At 47.5% G+C, this 16,062-nt stretch overlaps 4 protein-coding genes across 4 annotated transcripts; 2 read left to right on the top strand and 2 right to left on the bottom strand.

Moving 5' to 3' along the window:
• Window positions 1-156: 156 nt before the first annotated feature.
• Window positions 157-6,703, top strand: K441DRAFT_600642 (arylamine N-acetyltransferase 1; the record flags this gene model as incomplete). The annotated part of the gene is made up of 2 exons (XM_067645204.1): window positions 157-543; window positions 6,142-6,703. The coding sequence occupies exons 1-2, from the start codon at window positions 167-169 to the stop codon at window positions 6,701-6,703; spliced, it is 939 nt and encodes a 312-aa protein (XP_067509732.1). The 5' UTR covers window positions 157-166.
• Window positions 6,704-6,871: 168 nt separating this feature from the next.
• On the bottom strand, window positions 6,872-7,347 carry K441DRAFT_683664 (uncharacterized protein; the record flags this gene model as incomplete). The annotated part of the gene is made up of 4 exons (XM_067651710.1): window positions 6,872-6,892; window positions 6,948-7,042; window positions 7,147-7,243; window positions 7,300-7,347. The coding sequence occupies 4 exons, from the start codon at window positions 7,345-7,347 to the stop codon at window positions 6,872-6,874; spliced, it is 261 nt and encodes an 86-aa protein (XP_067509733.1).
• A 607-nt stretch (window positions 7,348-7,954) lies between these two features.
• Window positions 7,955-11,589, top strand: K441DRAFT_534678 (uncharacterized protein; the record flags this gene model as incomplete). Its single annotated transcript, XM_067642334.1, has 5 exons — window positions 7,955-8,379; window positions 8,437-8,516; window positions 8,588-8,635; window positions 8,670-9,769; window positions 9,829-11,589. The coding sequence occupies 5 exons, from the start codon at window positions 7,955-7,957 to the stop codon at window positions 11,587-11,589; spliced, it is 3,414 nt and encodes a 1,137-aa protein (XP_067509734.1).
• Window positions 11,590-12,687: 1,098 nt separating this feature from the next.
• Window positions 12,688-14,743, bottom strand: K441DRAFT_96890 (uncharacterized protein). The gene is made up of 7 exons (XM_067654571.1): window positions 14,375-14,743; window positions 14,244-14,310; window positions 14,041-14,186; window positions 13,903-13,987; window positions 13,792-13,844; window positions 13,629-13,740; window positions 12,688-13,577 (listed from the first exon to the last, which is right to left on the bottom strand). Exons 1-7 carry the CDS (start codon window positions 14,571-14,573, stop codon window positions 12,830-12,832), a joined length of 1,410 nt encoding a protein of 469 aa, XP_067509735.1. The 5' UTR covers window positions 14,574-14,743; the 3' UTR covers window positions 12,688-12,829.
• Between the last annotated feature and the right edge of the window lie 1,319 nt (window positions 14,744-16,062).

A 16,062-nucleotide genomic window follows, 5' to 3' on the forward strand; every position in this document is an offset into this window, starting at 1 on the left:
AAGAGTTGGACCGTGCACGAACACCAGAATCAAAAGTACGCGTATGGTTGATCCTATTGATTCTATTGGCTAGCTCTTATCGATAACCGTAGGACATACAGCCTTGGGCGAACTTCCTTCTGATTCACGAATCAAGCAAACATTTCACCCGGTAATTTACGCCACAATGCAAACCCAGGAAAGACCCGTATATACAAAAGTTCAGCTAGGGAAGTACTTTGACCGACTCAAGCTGCCTATTAAGCATCGAAAATACGATGTGTCAAACGAGAGTCCTGAAAACGCCCTCGAGTACTTATCCCTTCTTCAGAAATACCATCTGGTGGCTATTCCGTTCGAAAATCTGTCCCTGCATTACTCCTCTCACCGCCAAATTTTGCTCCATTCAGATGAACTCTACAAGAAGATTGTCGAGAGCGATGGCAGAGGCGGATACTGCATGGAGAACACTTGCATTTTCGGGATATTACTTCGATCGCTTGGCTTCCAGCTCTATTCGGCAGGAGCACGAGTGAACGAAGGTGGAGTATGTTGGCCACGGAGGTAGCTTTCGACCGTATTACAATTGTCTTTGATGCCTAGTACCCTATGTAAAGACTACCCTAGTGCTTACCCTCGTATTTCGTATGTCTTAGTACGTATCTCTGTTGCCTGTACCTCCCTCCTTTCCTATTCTAGCATCTTCCTCGTGTATATATAGACCCTCGAGAGCCACCTTGAATAGAATAGATCACTCGTATAATTCTGTGTCTCTACCTACCAGCCAGCTTAAGTTATTTCGTGATACCTGCCTGGCTGAAAGTTATGAGCCCGGTAACCTTCTGAGCACTAGGGAGATCTTAGTGGCCAGACGACTACTACTAAGCCTCTTTAAGTATAGTTCGTTACGAAATATCGCGTGCCTTACGCGTAAGCGCGTCTCTTTACGTAACCTCAAAAGAACCTTAAAATAAGAGCCACTATGGCAACCAAGGACTCTATGAACCCTCTTTTGCTAACCTAGAAAGACTGGCCTATATGGTTTTAATTTATCCGTTAAGAAGTAAGTTTTGCGAAGATCTGGGACTATGTTAACCTAGATAAGACGGAGAACGAAATTAAGCAAAACACTGAGCTAGCTATACCTTTGATAGCAGCAGCTCCTATAGCACCTGTAGCAGCACCTGCAGACCCTGTAGCACCAGCAGCGGACCCTGTAGCTCTAGCAGCAACTTTAGCGTCTACTGGAATAGCTACACCTGGGTTATTGAGTTAATAAGAATAACAACCTTAGCAATCTTTAGAGATATAGAGAATGCTCTTTGAGCTCTATAAGCTATAATGATAGGACTACCTAAAGCGGGAAGAGAAGCTCTATACGTTTGTAGCACTTTTGCATGCCACTGTGGGCACTAACTTCTTAGGGTATCTTAAGAACCTCACCACACCACATTTAATTGTAAGATAGTTAAGGAAGGTAGTAAAGCCATCTTAAGCTACGCTATAGCAGATGGTATTGGACGATCTTAAAAAAAGGAAATAAGGGCCTAAACGTTAGACTCTAGAATTATGGCTTTAGCTTTATATTACCATTATATAGAATGGTGAAGAGCTAGAGGAAGGGCTAATAGAGGCAACGGAAAGCAGCGTTGTATGAGCCTTTGTCTAGGACTATGAGGAGATTTGTCTAGCTCTATACTATGCCTTTATCTAGAAGGTAGTGAAGAGGTTAGAGAAGCTTGAAATGTTAACGATGATTAAGGAATTTAACCTCCTCTATAAGCATCTAAATACGGGACGTAACGCCTATACTATACTATTAGGGCAGCCGTCTGTAGATCCTACGACGTCTACTATTCTAGTACCTTCTTAATTACCTAAAATAAAGTGCTTTGCTTATAGTTTACCCTATAAGTTAAGGAATTGTAAGTAGCTATTTTAGTCTCTCCGAGGTCCGAACTTTATACTGAATGACAAGTGTCTACAGAGGTATTAGGAATAGCTTAAGGTCCTGATAAACAAGCAGTATTATAACAAAAGAGTTAAGTAGATTAAGAAGGAAGGCCCTAGGTTAAGGACGTCTTTAGCCTCTACTGAAAAGATTAAGGATCTGGATAGGCCCTGAGCTATAGTAGCTGCTGTAATAATATCCTACTTATTGTTATTATCGCAGGAACATCCGGATCTATCTTTAATTAACGCCTAGGGGTATAACACTATGGCAGATACCCACTTCTACAACGACATTAGATACTTCCGTAACCTTAAGCTATATATATCCACAGTAACGGCTAGAGATTCTAGAGCAGAAATCCATGGATATAGTAATATTAACTTGGCCATTAAGGTAGGCGAATAACGTCTGACTTGGTATCTAATATTAAGGAACATAGCGTACGCTCCATATTTTTATACTAATCTGATATCCGTAGCAAAGCTCTATAGGGTTAGAGTAATTATAGACCAATCTATGAACCATCTGCGCTATAAAGATAACGGAAGCCTATTTAGTAACCTTATAGAATACGGAGGTCTCTACCTTATTAATGCTATCGCCTGCGTACTACCTACTCCTACTACCTACGCTATGTCTACTAAATTCTTTAAGACCTTAGCATATAATAAAGTATAGTATTAGCGCTTACTACACTGTGATATAGAGTTAGTAGATTATCTGCCGACTACGGTAGATAGGGTTAAGGTGGTTAAGACAGATAGAGGAAGAACTCTGTACGGTGTACTACTTTGTAAACCATATATTCTTAGAAAAATAATATAGCAGACATCTTATAGAATATCCGTAAAGGGAACCTACCCTTTTAAACGTGTATACTTTAATGTTATTATGGAAAAAGACGGGTTCAATAGAGATATATATATAGCTTATTTTTGGTATAACTATACAAAGTACTATTATGCCTTTCCTATTAAGAACTATAAGTAAGAGACGCTGTTTCCACTCTTTAAATCAATAATAGCATTTACGAAGAAATTTAATGCTTAAGGTATCCATATTTGGTATATGGATAAGGAGCAAGGTATAGGCGCCAAGGTAAAGAACCTTATTTAGCTTAACGGAGGTGTTATTAAGTAATTAATACTAGATACTTCTGCTTAAAATGGACCTATAGAGAGGTTAGGGAGAGCTATTTTCGAATAAGTAAGGACTGCTGTTATTAAAGCAAAGTTACCTATGGATCTGTAGCCCGAGTTTGTGCTCCTTGTAGTATTCCTACTTAATCAAACTCCCATTAAGTCTATTGACTAGAAGACCCTATTTAAGATACTGTATAAACGGAAGCCATGGCTAGCAGGGCTTTATGTAGCCAGATCTTTAACCTACGTGCTTATTAAACACGGCATTCCTAGGAAGGCAAAGTTTAAGCTATAAGCCTAAATAGGCTATCTCGTTAGTATAGAAGCGTTAAATATCTATAGGATATAGATACTAACCACTAACCGTATTATCCGATCTTATAATGTACGAATTAATAAGTTAAAGAGATATTAATCTCCCGAAATACTAGAACACCTTATTATCTTATAGGCTTAAAAGGACCGTTTTTAGCAAGTCTAGGACCTATTAGATAATTTTTAAGATGGTAGTAAGGACTAGATGGAGAACTTTAATAAAGAACTAGATGTAAGACTGCCGCATTTAGCAAGTATTAACGTTACTCCTATGTTAAAAAACATTTAGATCTTAATAGAAGAACTCCGTTAGCTACCTACCCCGGAGTTAACTCTAGAACTGTCTATACTATTAGCGTCTTTGGCGCCTTAGTAATTACTATCTACGGTAGCATCTACGCTACAGATATTATCTACTACTTAGTTATCTTCTAAAGTCACCAAACCACCGTTTATAGACCCTACACTTTGTTCCGAACCTTAGACGACAGCAGGCTTATTATTAGGGGGTAAGAGATATTCTAGCCGTGAAAAGCGGCCTACGGCAAAAAAGAAAGATATACTAAATTAGGATCTACGATAACAAGCCTTTGCGGTTTAAAACAGTAACGGTGATGATATTATCAATCCAGATACGATACCATTGGCTTATATGTTCTATACTACTGCTATAAAGACATACGGACATTAAGACGACTTTCTACCACCACTAAAGTTATGGAAAGAGATGCTTAATTATAGGTACGCTATAGAGTTTAAAGTAGCTGCTTATACCGAGATAAAGGCCTTAATAGGAAAATATACCTAGGACAAGGTATGACTAGTTAAGAAGGTTCATCGACTTCCTATTATATGGGTTTTTATATATAAGGAAGATTCGGACGGCTTTATTATAAGATTTAAAGCTTATCTGGTCGTCTGCGGAGACCTTTAAGCAGTCTTATAAGAGGAGGTTAAAGCTATTACGGCAGCCTATTAGACCTTCCGTCTACTCTACGCTCTTATTACCGGCTTCGACCTAGACGTTATATAGATTGACGCCGTTAACGCCTTCATTAATGCCTTGGTTGATAATAAGGTCTACCTTATTCCCCCTAAGGGTATAGACCTACTACCTAAATTCTCTCTTTGTCTAAGAAAGGCAATATACAGACTACAGAAATCTCTAAAATTGTGGTTTTTGGAAATGTCTGCTGCTCTATAAAGTATGGGTTTAAAAGTGGTACCGGATAAGCTATATCTCTACATATACCCTACCAAACCTATCTTTATATTCTTCTACGTTAACGACATCCTAATTATAGGACACCCGAGCTATTAACAGTAGATGGAGGATATCCTAAAGCAGCTATAAGATTAATTCGAGATCCGTAAAATACCTTAATTCACATTATTCCTAAATACTTGTGTCGTGCGAGATTAATAAAAGGGAAAGCTCTGGCTCTGTCTAGATTAGTATCTTAAAAAGCTAGTCTTGGTATACCATCTAGAATATCTAAAGCCATTAGCTATACCACTATTGGGCTAGGAATTAATACCGTATAAAGGAGAAGCTACGCCGAATTAGATAAAAGGATATTAACGCCGTATAGGTTCTGTAACGTATCCTACATCTACTATATAACTAGACGTTACTTTTTCTGTTAGCAAGCTGGCTGAGTTTTTGCAAAATCCGTCACCAGCTTATTTTACGGAGATTAATAGATTGCTTACCTATCTCTACGATACCAGATACCTCGCTCTTGAGTTCTCTACTATTACGCCGTATAAGATAAACTAGGTTCTAAAAGCTGCTTCTAATGCTAGCTTTACTGATAATACTCTAACACGTTGGAGCTTATAGGGCTTCTTGATAAGCTTATTTAATAGGCCTATAGTATGGCAGGTAACTAGATAAAAGGTAGTAACTAAGTTTACTACGGAGGCAGAACTCCTAGCTCTCTTACACGTTAGTAGAGAGGTCAAGCATATAGTGCGGATATTTAAGGCTATTAGATTTAACCTAGAATAGGACGTTATTATTAATTATAACAATTAGTAGTTAGTACGGATCGTAACAAAAGAGACTCCTATGGTATCTACAAAGCTCTAACACGTAGATATCTATTAATTCTGGCTTCGCCAAGAGGTCCAAAATGGAAGCTTTGTTGTATAGTGGGTACCGACGAGCGAAATGGCTGTAGATGGACTAACTAAAGCTCTCTTAAAGTAAAATTATCAAAAATTCGTCGATGTAGTAGGGCTCCGCGATATCAGACATCTGGTAAATTGACACTCGGACAGTAGTAAAGCTTACTACTAGGTCGTCTATCCCGACTGCCTAATCCAGTAATCCAGCTCTGCCGCTCTACGTCAGATCTAAGGGGGTATGTTGGCCACGGAGGTAGCTTTCGACCGTATTACAATTGTCTTTAATGCCTAGTACCCTATGTAAAGACTACCCTAGTGCTTACCCTCGTATTTCGTATGTCTTAGTACGTATCTCTGTTGCCTGTACCTCCCTCCTTTCCTATTCTAGCATCTTCCTCGTGTATATATAGACCCTTGAGAGCCACCTTGAATAGAACAGATCACTCGTACAATTCTGTGTCTCTACCTACCAGCCAGCTTAAGTCATTTCGTGATACCTGCCTGGCTGAAAGAGTATTCAAAGGCTGGTGAGTTCGCGCCATATAAACGTTGCAGCCAGCCTTAGCTTGTTGTTTCCTGCATGCATTGCTGTTCCTGCTTCGCAAGGCTAACAACGAATAGGAGTCACATGATCAACCTTGTCAAAATCGGAGAGCATCGATATATGGTTGATGTGGGTTTTGGTCCAAATGGTCCCACCCACCCTCTCAAGCTGGATCATTCCGGTAGTATCTCCAAGCATATTACCCCTGCTTCAATGCGTCTTCAATGGAGAAACATCGATGCAAACACTAGTCCAGATCAGCGGCTATGGGTGTATGAACTTAAGATCAACGATGAGAGCGATTTCCAAGAGATGTACTGCTTTACGGAGCTTGAATTTCTCCCCACTGACTATGAGATGATGAATTATTATACCAGCACTAGCCCGAAGATATTCTTCACGCAAAAAATCGTCTGCGCCAAAATGTTACTTGGGGGACAAGCAAATGATCAGATCATTGGAGTCGTAATACTGCAGGATGATGTGAAGTGGAGAATCCATGGGGAGAAAGAACGGGAACAGAAATTCGAAAGCGAGGAGGACCGTCTGAAGGCATTAGATGAGGTGTTCGGAATTAAGCTCAGTCCGGTAGAAAGAGAGGGTATTAAAGACATGGTTTCCGAAATCAAGAGGCAATGAAACATTATGGGCCTAGCCTGGTAAGTTACAACCTTTACACATGCATAGGCATCTCGCAAATATATATCAAACAGAAGAAATGTTTAGAGGTCCGTCAGAGTTGAATTTATGTATTAGTTGTACAGAAGCTATTTGAAACAAGGTCTGCTGCATTTATTTGACTCAGCTTTAGATGAAGCGCTTCTCGAGCTATAGTGCTAGTTAGTCTCTAATTGCTGGAACACATTGAATGGCCATGACATACCTTCCAAGGATTGTTCAATTCAAACCCTGGTGGTGCCTCCGCTCTGTCTGTCTGCCCCCTCACGAATCCTGTTAACCTCCGATCGCGATCCATCACTGTTATAAGCTTAGTATCCGCGTTTTCAATCATCGGAGAGGGGTGTCAGACTTTGCTGGAAGTCTATTAGCCTACGTTCTTGCAATTGACACTACCACATGACTTACCCTGTCCCATGCATCGAGCCCGCGCCTTCCTCTCTTTCCACCGTTCTGCATGTATCTGAGTGTCGAAAGACCAGCTCCACTGATGGCGAACATCTACGAGAACTGGTGAGTTTGGTACTACTTTCTCCTGGGTCGGATAGGGCACGTACGCCAATCATGATCCCGTAGGGAAGCAAGGCCTCAAAAGGAACCCCCATAATTGTCTGGGGTTCTCCTGGCAATTATGTGAGTGTCGGCAATGGCTTGACGTTGTGAACGGTAGCGATCTGGATACGCTGAGCAAGCCGAAGAGAAGGGGTCACGTGAAGGCAGCTCAACCCGAACCGCAAACCGTCAGTCCAAGGGGCATCGGCAGTCAAAACTCAACCACGGGCTTTCAAGGCATTCTACGACCTTTGGGGGTGTCGCTTGGGTCAATACTGTAAGTTGAATCGTGAATATCCATGCCCTTTACCCCTATGCCCCCGAAAATATCGTGCGCTGCGGAGATCTGCGACTATAACTTGCCTCCAAGCACTAACAGCGCGACTGCAACAGTTTCCCATCCACTATATACTACCTAAGAGTTCCTTGGGCCATATTAGCGACCAATATCGCGTTTTCCATTGCGCGGAGCGCCCTTTGGGGTTCAACTGCACGCATCCATAGCTTACTTCTCCACGACGCGACTCTAGCCTCACTTCATGACAACATCATCAAGGTGCCATTTGGTAGCACCGCAGATGTAATACACCCAGACTTACCTTCAAAAAAGCTACACCGGATTATTTTGTGTCTAAGCTCGCGACCGTTGTCACTTATGCTATGGCTGAGCCCAGCCGGCTCTTGGGCCAAGGATCTTCCACCAACGATGCGGAAGACAGTGATCTAGATGGAGAGCATGAGGAGGAAGATATTGAAGTGGATCAGGTTGCCCTCGGAACAAGTCAAGATGGGAATACCACGGATGCCGAAGGGTCTGATGTGGATGCCGAAGGAGAAGAAATCGACGAAGAAGAAGCGGGGGATCCCGTAGGAGCTGTCAAAATATCCGCGCAAGACGAAGCTTCAGACGAAGAAGATGAAGATGTTGATGAGGCTATCATAGATTCATCATCTGATGCCAAGCCCAGCGATAGCTCGGAATCCGATTCAGGCAGCTCAGAATCTGATGCTGAGCATGGGTGGGAGGCTGAGAGCGATGCTGCTGAAGAGGTTGAAGCTGAACTAGTGGATCCCAATAGATGCATGTAAGTGCTAAGCTATCAGCAGAATTTCTCTGGAGTTTGATGTTGATAAATTTTCAGATATTGTGGTGAAGACGAAGAACATGACCCAAGCGAGGAATTTGAAGAGTACCTCGATTGTGCCGTGTGTGGAGACCATGGTGCGTGATTTTCTGCAGCAATGCTTAAGTTTGACATTTTGGGGTAGCTGACATGATATTTGTTCCTGCAGCACATCGGCAATGCGCCCGAACCGCTAATTCTCTTAGGCCCGATGATGGTAAGCCAATTCAGTCTCTCCCTTCGCCAATCAGCCAAAACCGAGCATTCACTAACTTACTTCACAGATGCAAAGCACTGGCGATGCTCCACCTGCGTCGAACATGGACTCGAAGAGGACACGAAGCACACTGCAGAGTCCGCAACACGCCGAAGGCATTCACCTGTTCCCAAGCTAGTAGCGAGAGATCTCCTGCCTTCGCACCGCGGCGTAGACAAGCCTGGCGGGCATTCTATGTTCAATGATCTCATCCTTCCCGATGACCCTATGGATGGGTCGCGCTCCCTGAGAAAACGAAAGGCCTCTATCGAGGACGAACAACCACCGTCCCGACCAATCAGAAAGAAGCGAAGGCCATCCGAAGCAGCCTCAAACTCAGAGGCGGCACACGAGGCTTCGCTAACGGCATCATCTCCCCGCACGGTGAGAATTGCCGTCTCGGAAGCCATCGAAACTGACGACGCTCGTGGCTCAGAGGACGAGGAAGAGGAGGAATCCCCAAAGACCCGACCTGCTCGACCACGTCGGTCTAGGCCAAAGAAGCCGGAGAAGCCCTTAGCCCGGCTCATCGATTCAACGGGTATCAGTCTCATAGTTGCTTTTCACCTTGACCCAGACCGTGTTCAGAAGATATTATCCATTAAACCCAAAAAGAAGAGGATTCGCGATCGGTCTAGAAAGGCCCAACAGATAATGCACGAAGAACCGGAGGTCTCACATTATCCCGCCATTCAATCAAATTATACAGTCCCGTTCTATGCCTTCCCAGAAAAAGATGTAGACGATATCAAATCTAAACCGTATGGCGGCATCCTTTCTGAAGCGGATGCTGACACTTCAAAGACATTTCCTGGGCCAGCCGATAAGAAACGGTTTGAAGATGCCAGACAAAAGGCTGAAGAAGACTGGAAACAAAAAACTGCAGCTCTTTATGGAACTCCAGAAACAAGTCGATCAGCTCACAAAATGTCAGGGCCACCAAGCAAGATAAAATGCATCAGCTTCGGAGGATGGGAGATCGATACTTGGCATGCCGCTCCGTATCCGGAAGAGTACAGCAAGAATAAGGTGCTTTATATTTGCGAGTTCTGCTTGAAGTACATGAACTCGGATTATGTGGCATGGAGACATAAGGTTAGTCATATCCGAAGGGACATTTATTTAAGGGTGACGGGACTAACAACTGTTCACAGTTAAAATGCCCTGCGAAGCACCCGCCAGGCGACGAAATCTATCGTGACGGCCGCTTCTCTTTCTTCGAAGTCGACGGCCGCAAGAACCCAGTCTACTGCCAAAACCTCTGCCTTCTCGCGAAACTCTTTCTCGGATCCAAAACCCTCTACTACGACGTCGAACCCTTCCTCTTTTACGTCATGACAGAAAACAACGAGTACGGCTGCCATTTCGTCGGATACTTCTCTAAAGAGAAGCGCCCCAGCTCTCTCAACAACGTCTCCTGCATCCTCGTGCTCCCGATCCACCAACGCAAAGGCTACGGCCAATTCCTGATCGAATTCTCCTACCTGCTCACGCGCGTGGAAAGGAAGACAGGCAGTCCCGAAAAGCCGCTCAGCGACATGGGGCTGGTCAGCTACCGCACCTACTGGCGGCTGATCCTGTGCACCGAGCTCGCCAACCAGCGGGCACCCATCAGCATCACGGAAATCTCAGAGCGCACGGGCATGACGCCCGACGACATCGTGTCGGCACTCGAGGGCCTCCGCGCGCTGGTGCGCGACCCGTACACCAAAACCTACGCGCTGCGGCTCGACTACGCCTACTTCAAGCAGTACATTGAGAAGTGCGCGCAGCGCAACCACCCGCGCGTCAACCCGGACGCGCTGGTGTGGACGCCGTACGTCATGGGCCGCACCAACCTGTCGCAGTACGAGGACGGGCCGGCAATCCACACGGTGCAGCCGCGCGAGGGCGGCGACGACGACAACGGCGACGGCACGCACGCCGCGCCCGAGGAGGGCGTGCAGCTAGAGCAGCTGGCCGCGCAGCACCAGCACACCAACAACACCAACAACACCGGCTCCAGCGGCGCGCCCTCCCGCGCCATCTCGCACACCGGCTCCGACGCCGACCCTGCGACCCCCGACGCCCTGCTGGCCCCGCCCTCGCAGCCGGGGACACCGCTGCCCAACGGCAACGGCAACGGCACCGGCACCGTGGGCACGCCCGCCGCGTATGCGCCCGCGTCCACCGCCCCGCCACCCCACCCGGCGTCGCTCATCCCGCCCACGCGCTTCGAGGTCTTCCCGCCCATCCCCGGCATGCCGTCGTCGAAGCGCCGCGCGGGGCGCCCCTTCGGCTCGCGCCGCCGCACCAGCACGCCCGTGCGCCGCGGCCTGGCTGTCGCCGGCGTTGGCGTCGGTGTCGGTGTCGGCAAGCCCGTCGTCCAGCTCAGCCCTGGTCGCAGCGCGCGCGCGTCGCCGAGTAGGAATGGGGCGTTGACGCCGAGCGGCAGCGTGAGGCGCACGCGGAGTAAGCTAGGTGAGATAGTGAATGGGGTTGGGCTGGGCGAGGAGGGGGAGGAGGAGGAGGAAGATGAGGAGGAAGATGGGGTGGTGCGCGGGGAGGAGATGCGCAGTGTGAATGGGGATGGGAGTCCGAAGGGGAGGGGGAAGGGGAAAGGCAAGGGTAAGGGTATGGGAATGGGGAAGGGCAAGGGGAAAGGCAAGGGCAAGGGGAAGGTGCTTGAGGATGTGGATGCGGAGGGCGAAGAGGACGAGGACGCCGTGGGGGATGCTGAGACGAGCCAGGAAGCCGATGCCGATGCTGATGCCGATGCCGATGCGGACGCGGACGCTGATGCTGATGCAGATGCAGATGCAGATGCAGATGCAGATGCGGACGCTGACGCAGATGTTGACGCGGATGGCGACACCGATGCTGATGCCGAGGGTGAGGAGGACGAAGCTGTCGATGTTATTATGGCGGATGCGTGATCCGTGTCCCCCCTTCTGTCTCCCCCCCACCCTACCCGACCCTGTCCTAACCTTCTCCGTTCTACCCCATATATTCTTTTTTACTTTCTACCATTTTATCTGGGTGTAGGCGCTAAGTCAGCCACCCTGTAGCCCTTGGCGCCTTTTGTAAGATTCTTGTTCTGCTGCAGGAGGTTTTTCATTTCAATTTTTCGGGATGCGGGTTGGCGGTGGCGTTCCGGGGCTGGACTTGCCAGCTTTTAGGTTTTGAGTTACAGGGTGTCGATTTAGAGGCTGCGACTAGGATTGTGGCTGCAGTCGCGGTCGGGGCTATGGTGGGAGGTTACGGTTTGTGCTTGTGCTCAGTCATGTGCGGTATGATATCCAGGTACCCTTAGGAACTAAACGGGGTTTCCTGCTTGGGCGCATAGTCTAAGCAGGGGGATTTGCCCAGTCTTTTGAAATGTTGTAGCCCTGGTTGGCAGAGTTTCGGGTATACATTGTGTTACTCAACGGAAGGTGATGCTAGATTGCGGTGGAGATGACGTGAGAGGCCAGTTGAATGGTGTTGGTCAGTTGGGTGGGGCTCTGGAGCAGGGCTGGGTTAGAAACTGTGGGGTATAAGTATGGATCCTATGCACATAAGTATCGCCGGTTTTGAGTTCGAAATTTTCGGCCATGTTGTAACACAACGTATATGACTCGACTTTTGACGTGGGTCCTGCCTCGGGTGATGTCTTTAAGGGCAGGAAAGAGATACCTCGAGTCTGTAAGGCGGCGATCTCCTCACTCCCTGCGACTGTAGCTGCATAGAGCAAGATGATATCCTGAAGTGTGTAGATCCATCATGGTTAAAACATAGTATATTGTCTATCTGCAGTGTGAATATTACCCAGATGTGTTTCACCACAACTAGAGAAATGCGAGAACCAATGTGTTTAGGTTGTTTTATGCCACAACATGAAGAACCACGTTAAAGCTCACAGGTGAAACTGCTAATGGATCTTGCCTCATTCCAGTCAACCATTGCCACGCAATCAGTGCTAGCGGCAACTATCTAAACAAATACCTCCAGCAGCCTTTAACAGTTGTTTGCGCCTAATATTCAATCGATTATAGCTGTGCGAAAGCATCACGCGACGTGGTTTATAAAAAGGGATCCATTATAATTGCTAGCGGGGAAACTTGTAACCAGAGTTGGGGCCCATATAGCATGTACAGGATATATAGCACGTGGAAAGGACACCCTATCAACCTCGTTTCAGAAACCGGGCTGATCATCCGCGTAGTTTGTGCGAAGGAGTTCGGGAGAGTGACTGAGTGCCGGTCCGCGCGAAGATCCGAGCGAGTCATGCGATGCATGCGATGCATGCGAGGTGTGGGAGGAGTGCTGGGGATGAGTATGTTGTGATAAGGGAAAAGGTGGTAGGCCACCCGCAGCAGTTGTCGGACGGTGGTCACCAAGTCCTGCTGTTGATGTCCTATAGGCTCCTAGCCCAGAACTTGAATCCTCTCCGAAAGACAGAGCTGGCTGGCTTCCACGCTGTTGAGCATAGGGTGCGTTGTACAAATTTGAAAACGGCTGATGGAAATCCTGGAACCGCTGTTGAGACGAGAGATTCCCAATCGCCGAAGTCGAGGAGAGCGAATCAGTCACGAAGGAAGATGACCCTCCGAGACTAGGACGAAAGGTGAAGGGTGGAGTGCTCCCTGTTGTTAGCCCAGTGAAATTTGGGTTGAAGTGTAGCATGCCTGACAGACCACTAAAGCTTGGTTGTCGGGCGGGGTATTGTGGCTGAGAGTAACTGGGCTGGTAGCCAGACGGCGAGTGACCTGGATATTGGTCTTTCCGGTCCGGTTTGCCAGAAGGACGATGACGCTTTGCAGGAGATTGTGAGAGGTCATCTGAATAAGAGTAGGCGTCGATGTTTGAGTTTGGGCGAGCTGCAAGTGGAGTGTTTGGTACGCTTGAATCTGCAACGGCGTACGGGAACTGCCGTTTAGTCCCACTATATTTTGCATTAGTTTCTGTGATGTTGCCAAATTTTTAGTTGACGTACCCCATCATTGCCCTCGGCTCTTTTCTAAGTCTCAGACGAACCCCTTGATCAGAGAACGCGCGAGACAAGTATGTTGACTCGTCCATTCCTTTAAAATCTTTTGGGAGTAATACTGTGAAGAGTTGTTAGAAAAAGAAAAAGCTAGTTTTATCGGGTTACTCACCTCTGAAAGGTGCTGAGGTTATTGAGCCAAGATAAACCACTTCCAGCGTGTCCCTAGCAACAGTCAGCGGGAGTACTTTGTTCAAAAGCCAAAAAAAAATTAACAGCTCACTTGCGAAGATCGAACAAACTGAAATGCAGTCGGAAGTGTCCCTGCACCTTGACTGATATGTCTCCAAATACAAAAAATCCGCCATCTAGAGAGCATTAACTCACTCACATTCTTGAATAAGGTACCTCGAATACTCACCACGGTTGTCAACATCCTTCAATCGATGGAGCGAAGACACCAAGGACCCAGCAAGTGACTTGTTACCACCTCCTTCCCATGCCTCGTCTTTGTCCGATTTGTAAAGGCTCGTGCACATAAACAGGTAGGGACTCTGTAGGAAGTGTCTGTGGGCGGTCAACATGCGCTTGTCAGGGAAATCATGACCAAGGGTTTCAGCTCACTGTGATGGGTCCGCATGAGCTTTAACCTTGAGTTGGATGATGGGTGGCGGATCGACAGGCTTTCGAGCTGGGGAGAGTTAATGAGTCTGATTTTCGGAGTGAGCCTGGCAACGGCGTAAACGGATTCTCACCTTTTTCTTTGCCTTCAGTAGTAACCAAAGCTTCCTTCGGTTCTTGTCGCAAGATCAACTCAACATCTTGGCTAGGTGGACCATAATTAGCTGGAGGCCTGACAGGCTGAGATAGCGATGCATGAGGCGGGCTTCTGTCGTACCTTCGCAGCACTGGGCCAGAAGGAACCGCAGGGTTGAACGGGCCGTAAGGGAACATGAAGGAGCAGCGAAACGAGACTTGGGAAAGGTCCCACGGTACTCTTCACAGGTTTGCAGAAGGTGCAACTGAGCGCCCGCTAGTGGGCAGATGGGATTCTGTGGTACCTAGCTTCCGAGGAGCTGCAGGAGGGAGAAGGCACGATGGAGCAGCACGTTAGTGTAGCCAGGACGGTAAAACAGCGCAGACCAAGGTTGGCTGAGCGTTGGGGTTTTTGTAGGGGGAGAAAAGCCACGGCTCGCGTGACACACTGCCCGATACTGGTAATAGACTCAGAACCTAGGACTATTTTGGACAGTTTTGGGCGAGTTAGGAGGGGGCCGGAGTGAAATCAGGGTTCTATGCGTCAGCCTTCGGTGGAGAGCCTTACAGAACTAAGATGGAAGCGTAAAGGTGACTGTACGATTGCGGTAGGACTCGGGATGACGAGAAGAGGAAAGAACACTGCAAGATTGACGACAGCAGCATTGAGCCTGCGATGGGAAAGGGCATCCAGGTAGCGAACGTGGCGCTCGAGAGAGCAAGTTTTTGAAGGAGGAAAAATAAAACAGAAAGACAGCGAATACCGCAGGTGCTGCAAGTGCTGGTAGAGCTGGAGAAGGGTAGAAAGAGTACAAATGCGGTGCTGCGTTTGCGCCAATTCCGCCTTAGTGAAGGGAAAGTGGATATGTCCACGGGGACTTCTACTGTGGTCAGAGACTTAGTGTATTCCCCACTAGGTTGGCTTTAAGGTTTGCAAATTTTATGCTTTACCTTGGTTATGATGCGGCAAGCGCCCAAGCACTGAGGCAGTGAAGTTCACTCGTCCCCCTACTCGCTCACTTCTGGCCGCCGTTTGACTTCACCTAGGCCTTGGACTTGACGGCCGCACCACGCAATGGTACCGAACAATGGCTCACGCTACACGCCTAGGTAGCATAACAGACGGCTCTACTGAACTGGTCCCACGGTTCGACACGACAGAGGGAGAGCCCGTGGGACGGTAATGGCTAGAAAAGACGACCGGCCCTCGCAGTGGCTATCGACGGCGCGCGATGAGATGACTTCAAGCCGTCACGGCCTAGCTCAAAGTGAAGAAAGAGGAGAAGGAGAGGATGGAAGAGTGGAATTGAATGTGTCGACGGTGCCGGCTTGGCTTTGGTCGACGGGGGAGATATGTCGCCGTGAAGTCTAGCAAAAGGAAACAGGGAGAGTTAGGAATCGCAGGAACCGTCCCCTCCGCAGCGTCCCTCTGGGCTGGCCACCTGGCTACCTGGCTGCCTAGTACTTCGTAATATCCCTAGGAATCGTACTAGAACACCAACGGCGGGCTATTTCGATGCCACTTGGAGCACAAGGTTTGGTGATCTCCGGCTAAGATATCTTCGCTACCAGAATTTGCCCTGGGTCGATCGACGGAGTTTTGCACAGCACTGCCAGCCACCGCCCTCCTGTTCGTGCCTGAGATCTGCTGCTGCCGTCGCCGACGAGCTCTATCTCGGTCTGCTCC

This window comes from Cenococcum geophilum, assembly GCF_001692895.1.
Source record: "Cenococcum geophilum 1.58 unplaced genomic scaffold K441scaffold_2, whole genome shotgun sequence".
Lineage (NCBI taxonomy): Eukaryota > Fungi > Ascomycota > Dothideomycetes > Gloniales > Gloniaceae > Cenococcum > Cenococcum geophilum.

Bases quoted from the DNA above. Each gene is read 5' to 3' on its own strand.
- K441DRAFT_96890 (XM_067654571.1), bottom strand. From the start codon at position 14,573: ATGTTCCCTTACGGCCCGTTCAACCCTGCGGTTCCTTCTGGCCCAGTG. The intron at 13,845-13,902 runs GTGAGCTGTTAA...GACTGTTGCTAG, and splicing joins AGTTTGTTCGATCTTCGCAA to GGACACGCTGGAAGTGGTTT. The intron at 13,741-13,791 runs GTGAGTAACCCG...AACTCTTCACAG, and splicing joins AACCTCAGCACCTTTCAGAG to TATTACTCCCAAAAGATTTT.